The 11,530-nt window shown below is 42.1% G+C and overlaps 1 protein-coding gene across 1 annotated transcript; it reads right to left on the bottom strand.

Moving 5' to 3' along the window:
* Nucleotides 1-1,098: 1,098 nt before the first annotated feature.
* On the bottom strand, nt 1,099-11,490 carry LEO1 (LEO1 homolog, Paf1/RNA polymerase II complex component). Its single transcript, XM_009089911.4, has 12 exons — nt 11,333-11,490; nt 9,851-10,567; nt 9,506-9,610; nt 8,905-8,999; nt 8,096-8,241; nt 6,630-6,714; nt 6,209-6,303; nt 5,799-5,933; nt 4,977-5,112; nt 4,472-4,658; nt 4,104-4,201; nt 1,099-1,378 (listed from the first exon to the last, which is right to left on the bottom strand). Exons 1-12 carry the CDS (start codon nt 11,388-11,390, stop codon nt 1,274-1,276), a joined length of 1,962 nt encoding a protein of 653 aa, XP_009088159.2. The 5' UTR covers nt 11,391-11,490; the 3' UTR covers nt 1,099-1,273.
* Nucleotides 11,491-11,530: the final 40 nt, after the last annotated feature.

The following is an 11,530-nucleotide window of genomic DNA, read 5'->3' as shown; positions in this document are numbered from 1 at the left end:
TTGGCAGGAGAAAGATGGGGACCAGTCCCTCTTCAATAACTACCAGCTACTTTATTTCAGCTGATGTAACACAAATCCACATCATAAACTTTGCACAGCATCAAAAACTCAAAGGTTTTGTTTGTAGGGGAGTTCAGCTATTTCTGCTTTCTTAACTTCAAGTCACATTCAGGCTTGCAGGACTGTGTCAGCCAAAAGAGCAGCACAGATAACACATGAATGGTCTCTCATCAGTGAGAAAAACTGCACATGGTATTTCATCTCTGAAAGAAAGAGTGGAAAAGTTCAGCTGTTTCTTCTACTGTTTTACAGCTGGTATTGTATTGTCAAATAAGGTGTTTTTAAAAAGTGTAAACACAGCAATGCTTCTGTCTAGAACATTCTCCTCCAGTGACAACCCAGCTAAACAAAACCATTTATAAAACCTACCAGAAACAAGAGGAAATGGCACCATAAGAATTACATGAGATTCTGAGACACAATTGTCATGTTGCATTTTTTGCACTGTGATTCATTTCACCTTTTAAAGGAGACTTCCAGCTCTGCTAGTTGTGTTGAAATAAATGCTTTTACTCTGACATTTACATCACTAGCACATGACTATTATTAGTGTTGTTATTGTTATTATTATTATTATTACTGCTCTGGCAAGATGCAGATATTCATTCTGAACTTCAATGCATGAAAAATAAATGCCTTATGTGATCAGTTAACTGTGAAGTTCATGCAGTTAAAATGATTTACTCAAACATGGCAAGAAATATTTTTAGTCAGCAAATTATACCAGCATAGCAATGTACTGTCAAGTAAACAGGAAACAAGGAATATCTAGGGAAGAAACAGAGTTGCACTGTACCACTGTATGTCCTTAGCCTGCTCTATCATCACACCCTTGTTGGGCAAACTTCTCACTGAAGCATTCCACAGAGATTAGCACGGCTTCTCCTAATGAACTCTCTAAGTTAATGACCAATTCACTTGGTAACCAGCTACTGCAGTTCTCAAAACTGAAATGCACTGTGCAAGATTAAAATCAGCACTGTGATGATCCCTGGTGCAACATTTGCTGCCATGAGACAAAACTCTGAAGAGCCAAAGGAAGTCAAAAAAACTTTATTCACACCAGAAACGCAGACGTAGGAATTTTCCTTTATCAAAATAAGCCCCTTATGGTTACTTACATCTGTGCTCTAACAGAACTGTACAATATATATAAACATATATATAGAAAAAACAACAACAAAAAAAAATCAGCTGCTGCGCTTCCTTAATATTAATCATCATCTTCTTCCTCTTCATCACTGATCACGTATTTCTTAGGCTTCTTACTTGCTTTGTCATCGTCATCTGCTTTTCTCTTTCCAGAAGGTTCACCTTCCTAAAGGCAAAAAAAGGATAAAAATAAACTACCATATTTCCAGCTCAAGTAGGAAAAAAACAGACCAACAACAAAAAGACCTCAAAGTCTTTCTTGTAAGAATAGCAGAATTACTAGTTCTAGTTTTTCCATTCTCTGCTACTGTGAAGCAGGGCTGATTCTGTGCCAATCCTTGCCCTCAGCACTAAGTGGCTGCTCCCAGTGTCACACTCCAGACCAGGAGGGTCCAGGAAGCTGCAGCTCCATCCCCTCACTGGCCCTGCATCCACACCTGCTCTGCCTGAGCATGGCATGCACACAGTCCCTCTCTGCATTATCTGCATTTACAGCATGTGAGGGGCACTCCCAGCAGGTCTCATGAGCAGTGATTCTCCAGCATACAGACACATTCCCTTCAGGCAGCTCCTGCAGCTTTGCCAAGTTTTCAGACTATTTATACCTGTATGGCCTGAATCACAGCTACTGAAGCAAGGAAGGAATTCAGGAAGTGGGCAGCCATTTTGCTCATCAGAAAGACAAAGCTAAACTAACTGCTCTCTGGCATAAAGAAAAAAAAATTAGGAGGAGTCACTGGCACTCAGAATCAACACCAGTTAACAGTGCAAGAAATGTAACAGTTTATAGTTTATGAGGCTTCAAAGAGCTGGTCAAAGGAACTCAAATCACTGAGTCAATTACCTGCTTACAAGCAATACCATAAAGACTTTTATAGGGCCGATCTTCAGTTTTTAGGTCATGGAGTCAACAGGTTGATTTTTGCTCCATGTACATTTCCACCAGTTCAGTTAAATCATCCTTCCAAACAACATTTTAAGTCAGGAGTTGTTCATGCAAAACTCATCCATAGTGACAGGAGGAACAAGTGGTAACTCAACTATGGTTGAAAAAGAAGTGTATCTTTAAAAATACTCTCAGGCCTAAGTAACCTCATCCCTTTTTCCATTTGTTGGTTTTGGAAGTGGAGTTTTGGGGTTTTTTGTTTGTTTTTTTTTTAAAGCAACTTGCTTGGATTTTAAGGAGGAAAGATTGAGTTCTAGAACTTTAGTGTTTCAGAACTCCAAGGAACAACTATTCATCCAAAAGCATTTGATGTTATGTGAACGTGTTCAGTACGTACCGGGAGAATCGCAGTTACGAAGGAATTTTAAGCAGGGAAAACAGAAATTAACAGGGGTGGGAATCTCAATGATAGCTTCTTCCTCAGAACAAACATTCTCTTGTAATCTAGCTGGGCTATTGTTCAGTGAGTCATCTTCCTGTTCAGCAGAATATCCCCATTAACTGCAGCAACTGTGAAACTACTTGCTGTGTGGTGATAAAGTATATTATTAATGACAGACTGACATTTGCAGTAACGGTAACAAATTGCTATCAGCACAAAGATTTGTGCTGGGCTGTTGACTGACAGCAGGTAAAAGCAAGTGAGTGTACAAGGAAGCCAGAGCTCCCCGTGTGTGGGTATGCACTGAGCACCACACTCCCCCTGTGGGGACTGAGCAGGAGAACTGGAGCAGCGCTGAGGTTTTCTGTGACACTGCAGCACCACTCCAAGGCCCCAGAGGAGCATTACCTTCCAGACACTCTTTAAAATGGAGGCTGCAGCTCCTCAAGCAGCAGAGAAATGCTGCTGATCAGACCTTTTCTTCTGAGAGAATGGAACTGACAAGTCCTCACCTTGCTGTATCATGAACTAACACATCTAGTAAGAGTCTTAAAAACAAACAATTCAATTTCTACTAACAAATGCTCACAGGGCTCACAAAATTACAGTTTTGTCTACATGGCTCACTATGGCTGTTATATTCTCTGATATATTAAATTTTTCTGATATAAGAAAAAGCCAGGAATCTATGTCTTTAGAAGACAAAACTAACTTTTACTAATTCCACTTCACATTACAACACCTGTTAGTGCAAATAACTCAGCTGACTCTCTAAGAGCACCAAGAACCGGCATTCAGCACACAGAAAACACCCCAGGGGCTGGGGGGTGAGGCCTCCCAGAGACTTTACAGGAAACACAGTACAGAAATGAAAATGAGAGCAGCTTACTCCTTGTGTAACACTGCAGTGCTGTATCAGCAGTGACAGACTTGAACTAATCCTCAAATGCAATGGTCACAAAGACTCATTTAATAAGACCCAGCAGTCATAAATTACAAACCAATAAAACACCATTTTAGATTAGGAAACAGCACTACTGCTGTAGCTAACAGTTAATTTGATCAGGGCCCAATGTTTCAGATGATGCTGGGATGATGGAAAATATATGTTTAGCAATGGACAATAAGTCTTCTCAACTCAGTTTTTTTAACTTTTCTATTTAAAAAGAACAGAAATACTATGTGAAAAAGCTTCCACTATTTCCATAATAAACAGGAGAGGACCACGTAACTTAGGTAACACTGCACTAGGATTCAAATATTAAGTCTTCTTACTCCTTGAATAATTTTGGTATATTCATTTTACCTAACTCTGCATAAATTTTTTCATCTTTAAATCAGCAATAACAATAGTGTCCTCCTTTGGGAATCACTCAGGTCTGTGAACTAATGCAGTGCATAAGAAATTGATGATTAATTACCATGGAAAGCATGCCAAGTCAAATAAGACATTTATCATGGCGTAAATGAAACCACACAAGTCCCAAGTTTAAACACTAGATTTAGTGAAGGAAATGTTCCTCATTAAAAATTAGCAGCTTAAGAACAAAGTCCTTCTCTTACCTCATCACTATTAAGTTTCTTTGCCTTGAGTAGTCTTTGGGTTTTATCTTCATCTGAGCCTTCGTCACTGTCCGAAGAGTAGATTCTAGCACGTTCCTCTGCACATTCCAGAAAAAAATAAAAAACCAAATATGTTTATCTGAAACTGGTGTGGAAGAGAGAATATTAAAAATTACTTATATTCAGTGCCACGAAATGTTTGCAGAACCTAAGTCCAGAGTAAACAAAATAAACTTATACGAACTGAATTGACGTCTCTTCACGTATCGAACGAACTGGCAAAATCCTATCTCACCAAGGCTCTCCTGTGCAATTACCCTGCTGAATCACACAGGCCTTAATGACATGCTGTTAAGGTTTATGATTACCTCTGATGCCACCTTTGTATCTGTTTTTGATAGCTGCCAGACTGATTGCATCATCCCCCTCGTCCTCCTCGTCGTAGCGGTCGGGCTCCAGGTAACTGGCGCTCAGCCCCCGCTGGTGCTGCTTCTCCCGCATGCGCCGCTGCTGCGACTCCCTGCGGATGGAAGCCCGCAGCCTCTCCTCTTCTTTCTGGACAAACACACAAGCAATGAACTGAGGGATAAAAAACCCCCAAACCACCTCAAGAGCACCTCGTATGTAGGTTTTTACACAGCACTGTAAAACTGCTGTAGCTCTTTACACAGCAGTGTAAAGGCTGCAAATATTCTCCTTGTTTTGCCATCTGCCAGGTTAAGCAAGCCACACCCATGGCTTGGAATTCTTGCTTAAAACACCAAAACATTACTGTTTTTCACAAATCATAGAATGTTCAAAAATGTCCAGCTCTATTACAGCTGTGATAATTAAGCTTAAATCAGCAGATCAGAGAGTTCCATGCCACAATACCTTGATCATTTCCGTGCGCTGAGACTCTGGATCACGGCCTGCCATTGGCAAAATACGAATTTTCTGGGTCTTTGAACATCTGTCTGCCAGAGACAGAGTCATCTTCCTGTGAGTGGCACTGTCTGTAGAGTGTGGCCTGGTAAAAAATTGCTAGGGGTTAAAAACTTCTTTAAGGAACATATCCATCCTCAAAAGACAATGGTGGGGCCAGCATACTTGAGAATTCAGAGATTCATCAGCACAAAAGTAAAAGCATCAACTCTTTTTGAAAAAGTATTTATGTGCACTGTAACAGCTGCTGGAGACAGCAAGTGTCCTCTCAGTGAAATCACCAGTCCAGACATTAACAGCTGGACTCAAAGATCTCTAAGGCCTTTTTTACCCTTAATGATGCTAGTATGCTACCACCTTTGACCCTTATCAACCTAAACATACATCTTCCTCACAGCACACATCAGTATCTGAAGAAGCAGTTGCCATCTTCATAGCAACTGTACTACCTCAGCCAATAGATTAATTTCAGGGAATAGTAATATTTTTTCTGATTCAAATGAGGACTTGCAAGTAAAAATGCAAATTAAAACACGTATACAAAAAACCTATATAGCCTACATAATGCAGGAAATGGCACATTAACACTCACAACTTAGACACCTAATGTAGGATAAATCTTACTGAAAAACTGAGTTTGGAAAATAGCACATTGTTACTAACCAGTGAAGCTCTGAAGCTTTACAAACTGGTATATCTAATCTTCATAAACTAGTAACAACACTTAACTGCAAAAACAGTATCAACATTTGATATAGAACAGCAGTTTACCTGAAGGTTAACTTGGTCTTGAATACAGCCTGTCCTTGCAGGCCAGTCCCTTGTCTGATGAACAAATGATTGTGGTCTCCTTGTAGCGGTGCCTTGTACACGTCAAAGACCTCATTGCCCAAGTGGAGGGACATGCTTAAAAGAGATTCCCACATCAGTAACTTGATAAAGCCATTGCAGTCAATTTTTTTGCCTCATTTCTAAATGGAGAAAGCCTTCATGTTTCCTTTTTATATCTAGCCAATAATTATATTTCAATCTAAACTAAGCAGAGCATAAACCTTTCAAAGCACTGAGACTAAAATAATTTGTACCGTGCAGAACTGATGTCAAAGTTTGCTGACCTTCCAATTTTGCATGTCACTGCAAGAACAACTGCATTACTACAATAACAAAGGGTGCAAACTAACCTTCCATCTGACCATTTAACTATCCGTGCATTACTTTCTCTGATCTCATTCCCTTCCTCATCCCGTCGCATCCGCCATCGTATTGTGTTTTCTACCTGTAGGGGAAAAAACAGAAGAGTTTTTCTAGCTCCTAAGGAATACTGTGGTAAAATATACCCTATATAGGTCAAGAATTGCAGTTAGAAAGGCTTGATAATTTGTGGCATAATACAAAGAAATAAAGGTGAAAAGTATTGCTTTTACAGGTGAAACACAGCTGTCAAGCTTTTTAAAAATTTATGACTAAAATAGATCAACTTTCCTCAGTGCCCACACTTTCATAATCTGAAAACTCAAAACATCATTCCAAAAGATGTGAAATAGACCTTGAAGGAAAGTGCCTAGGTGAGTGTAAAAGACAAAAAGAAAATTAGTATTATACCTTGAGTTTTAACCTGGTTCTACCTTCTTCATCAAGCATCTCCTCATCTTCAAATTCATCTTCGTAATACTGGGGATCAAAAGGTCTGCAACGAATTTTACAACACATTCTTTATTCTTCTAAGAAAATTAATCCAGATTATTGCAGAGTTGTGCAAGTTAACGGGTGCTTGAGGGGCTTAGATTATTCCCTGCCCACAACAGCAGGCACTGCAGTGTGGGACAGCCCTTTCTGCAGCCAGGAAATTCACTGCACTAATTCCCAGCCTGGGGACCCAAGTGTCCTCTCTACCATCAGCTACAGGGTAACATTCATACTCTCTGAAGGTTCCAAGTGAAGAAAACAAGTCTGCCTTAAAAATTCTGTTTCCTTATGCCAGCATGATGAGGTCAGGATTAAGCATGGAACAAAAAGTATATGAGATCATACAGGGAAAATAAAATGAAAGAAGTATCTAATATATGAGGTGAATTGGGGATTTTCTAAGAGCACAATCTTTGTTGTTTTTTCCTTTATTTCAATCTCAAAACCAACCAAAGAGAAAGGAAGATGAAATTGTTTTTCCTCTCTTCCATCAAAAAATCTGATGACACAAAGTGTTTGCAGAACCAAGTGAGTGAGTGCAGGGAACCCCTTCCCTAACCTCCTTCCTAACAGTTCCTGCTCAAGGTAAAAGTGATGGACTGTGCAACTGTACAATTCTATTTTCAGTCCAGTCTGACCTCCAGAGCTCACCAGGAACTCTCTCACAGGTAGCAGCCACTACCCAGATTTGGAACAGTTCTCCCCTGAAGCAGCCTGGAGCCCCAGCCCAGCAGAATGACTGAGCTGAGGTGTGACTCCAGCAAGGCTGTGCTGCCAGCCAAAACTGCACCTTGGGAACAAGGCAGAAAGAAAGCTGCTCAGCAGAACACTCAGACTCAACAGCACTGTGTTGAGGAGGCCTTTAGGGCCAAACCTAACATCACAAACAACTCTAATAATTGATTTTGCTGCTCCTTAGGCATTCCAGTAAATGTCTTCAGTTTGGGTTAGATGAATAGGAAAACAACTAGCCAGCCTCTTCATAAACAGTACATTTAACAAACATGAATAAAAAAGGCCTTATTCTGAAATTCAAAATGATGTTTTTAATCACTGGAAAGTGCATAAGGGTCGGTAGATTCACCTTTCACATCTCTGAGAGCCTAAACTTATGCTTACAATTCAACTGATAGCATGTGCTTTCAAATAAACTACATTTTTGTCTGGTTTTTACAGACAATAAGTTATTCAGTCAAGCTGAAACCCACCTTCATACTAAAATTACCTGATTAAAAAACAACAGCCATTACTATTGATTAATCACAACCAAAAATATGCATCTTAATGTCAACAACTTTAAACAGAGTAAACACATACTAAACAAATGCAATATAGGGAAACACTAAAAGACTTTATCAATCCTGTATTTAATGTGCAATTACCTGGGCTCCACACTGAGGAAGTTGGGCAGCTTCACAAAATACAAATCATTACCCAAGTCTGTGTTTACTTTTGGTATTTCTACCTCTATTCTGGTCTCTGGAATAGGCTCTTCTTCCTGCTGTTCTTGACTCAGCCCATTCTCATCCTAGTGACAAAGAAAGAACAGGAGCATAAGTGAAAAAATCTATCTGGCTACTGCTGCTCTAACAATTACATTTTGCTTAAAGAAAAGTCATTCATGGGCACAGAGAGGTCAGGAAGATTTGGATAAAAGAGTTCAGGCATTTCCATTGAAAGGAATTCAACTCAGCATTGTCATGTGGCACTTTAAGTGACTTCAAGCATCAGTGCAAACTCAAGAGACCAAAGACAATAAAGAACAGCAAAGGAGCCAACAGAGTTGGCTGAGCACTGGAGACTGGGGGACACTTTCTACAAGATTAAAGAAGGTATTTTGATCTATTATCAATAAAAGATGAAAAATTATCATAAAACCAAAAGTATTTCTCAAATTGCTGCAATAAGGCACCAAAGACACCTACGGCTTTGTATTTTATTTGGTAGCAATCAAACTATTCTTTATATTTTTTTAGAGTTCAGAAAGTGGAGCAGGGATGGGGGAAGGCAGATTAATCTGATATTGTTATGCATAAAATTTTAATAATTCTTTCAGCTGGGACAAAATTATCTGTAATGCTACTAAATGTCACTACTTTTTTTTTAACTAGAATATTACCCACTTCAATTGGTGTTCTGCATTTCAGAGTGCAATGGCATGGCAATTATCTCAAAAGTCAAGTCCACTCACAATGGGCTGTCCTGGGGTCGGTGGCTTGTCTTCCCCATCACTCCCCGAGGAAATGTCATCAGCACCTCCAAACAGGTCCATGACATCTGCATGCTCTTCAGCAGAAAAATTACCATTTAAATCACACATATATATGCACACACAGCCTAATGCAAGATTTATTTATCAAATAAGGAAATCAAGTTGAGAAACAGAAGAGTATAAGGATTATTCAAGAGAATAAGGATTATTGAAGTAGCTGAACGGAAGTAAAGAAATTTCATTACGCATTATGGAGGTTTTACTTCTCAGAAAATAAACATCTCTTCCTCAGCCAGCTAAATCACCATGAAACATAGTACAGGTTCCCTGGGCTGCTGATTAGAGGCTTTTCAATATCATTCAGTAAAAATACCTGAAAGAATATTTGCAGAAGAGAAAACTTGCCAGAGCTATGTGGAGAGAATCAGCATGTGCATCCCACACAGAATTCCTGATGTCTGTTTAGTTATTTCCATGACACTGTAATGCTAACAAATCTATCAAGCCTTGCAGCTGATGAATGGCAGGCTCAAGACGAGGATGAAAGGACCCAAAACCCCACAAACCCCCCAGCATTTACCTTTCTGCCCTTCTGTGTCGCTCTCTGCTTCCGAATCTGATGCAATTGGTTTCTTCCTCTTCATTCGCAGAACTTCATCCTCGCTATCGCTGCCCCTTGCAGACTCTAATAAGGAGCATAATTATTCTCAGCAAATTAAAAATTTTGGTCCACAAATTTAAAAATTCCTTTCTATTAATAAGCTCTGAAAGCACTGCATCAAAAAAACTGCAAAGATGACTATAGCTAAAAACTATGAAATCAATGCCCTTACATTGAAGATTCAATCTTTTCAGGCCAATGTGAACAGAACAGTAAAGAGAGACCAAACCAGCAGCAAATCATTATTTCTGTATTAATTCCTACCAGATTTGTGCTCTTGCTCCTCCTCATCAGAGTGCTGGGCCCGTTCCTCATCATCAGAGTTCTGAATCTTCTCCTCCTCGGAACGCTGGGCCCTTTCATCATCGTCAGAGTTCTGCATCTTCTCCTCATCCGAGGCCTGTGGCCTTTCCTCATCATCAGAGTTCTGCATTTTCTCTTCATCTGAGTTCTGCAGTCTTTCCTCATCATCAGACACCTGTGGCCTCTCATCTTCATCCGAGTTCTGCACCTTCTCCTCATCGTCAGAGTTCTGCTGTCTCTCCTCATCGTCAGAGTTCTGCTGCCTCTCCTCATCATCCGACTGATCGCTTTTGTCCTCCTTGCCCCACTTCTCATCCTCGGAGTGCGCTTTCTCGGAGCCGTCTCCCTCGGAGCGATGGCTGCCCTCCTCGGAGCCGCGCTCGCGCTCGTCTTCGTCGTCGTCGTGCGCGGCCTCGGACGCGCTGTGCTGCTCGCCGTCCGACTGCTCGTTGTCCTCGTGCCCCGAGCCCTCGGAGCGGTTGTAGGATCTCTCGGAGTGGTTGTCGCTCCCCGAGTGACGGGACGCCCCTTCGTCCTCGCTGTCATCCCCGAACAGCTCCTTGTTGCTGGGTTTTATGGCCTCCCTGTCGTCGTCCTGGTCGCTGTCGCTGCCGGAGGCGTTGCTCCCAGAGCCGGCATTCTCCTGCTCGGAATCGGAGTCGGAGCCGGAATCGGAGTCTGAAAAACAAACACCACCCTTTCAGCGGTCAGGATGCCCCTCCGAGGATGTGTGTGCGTTGCTTTCACAAAAACCCCGAAAACACAACCCAACCCCCTGAGAGAACCTACAGAGAACGGCCAGCAAGATCAACAAAGTTCGCGGGAACAGTAAAATAAAATGGGCTGCTAATAAAAGCACAGCTAAAGAAAGGCACAATGGAAAATGATCGATGGCCCACAAAGTTTCAAACCACAAGCTGTGACCTAAGATTCGAAAACTGCAGATGGAATTAAGAATTACACAAACGAAGGTAACAACTGAAATAGTGAGAGCTTAAACAAGTAACTAGATAGATGCGGCTTATGAAATCCTACAAACCCAAAACTGTCAGTCTCTATTGAATCCAAGTCATCTACGCAGGGAGGTTTATGACAATGGAACTACTCCTCAGTGCCTGGTGAATGCGGTTTCCAACAGGAAAATAAATTTCCTGCCTTGAACAGTAATTTACAGGAACGCGTACAAGAATTTTAAAACGTCAGGGACCTAAACCAGGTGTTCCACTGTTTCCGGGGCTCGGCCGCGGCGGAACAACCTTCCCTGCAGGCATCGGACCCCCGGCCGCGGCTCCTCCCTCCCTACCGCCCGCGCTCGGGGGCCGCGGCAGAGGCGGGGCGGGCGGCGCAGCCCGCGGCAGGGGCACCCGGGCAGAGGGAGGGAGGAAGAGAGAGAGAGCGAGCGAGAGAGAGCAAAAGAGAGAAAGCGCGAGAAGCTGCCCACACCTTTGTGCTCCGGCTCCGAGTCCGCGTCGCTGCCGAACAGATCCGCCATGTCGGCCATGGCGGCAGCGCGGGCTCAGCGGCGCCCCGCAGTGACGTCACACGGAGCGCCGCTCGCGCAGGCCCGCAGCCCGGCCGGGGCCGCTCCCAAAGGGGGCACCTCCTCTTAAAGGAGCCGCGCCCGCGGCCGTGAGGGGACAT

Source organism: Serinus canaria, chromosome 10 (assembly GCF_022539315.1).
Source record: "Serinus canaria isolate serCan28SL12 chromosome 10, serCan2020, whole genome shotgun sequence".
In the NCBI taxonomy this organism is placed as follows: domain Eukaryota; kingdom Metazoa; phylum Chordata; class Aves; order Passeriformes; family Fringillidae; genus Serinus; species Serinus canaria.
The sequence above is the reverse complement of the archived record's forward strand: the minus strand, read 5'-3'. Positions and strand labels throughout refer to the sequence as shown.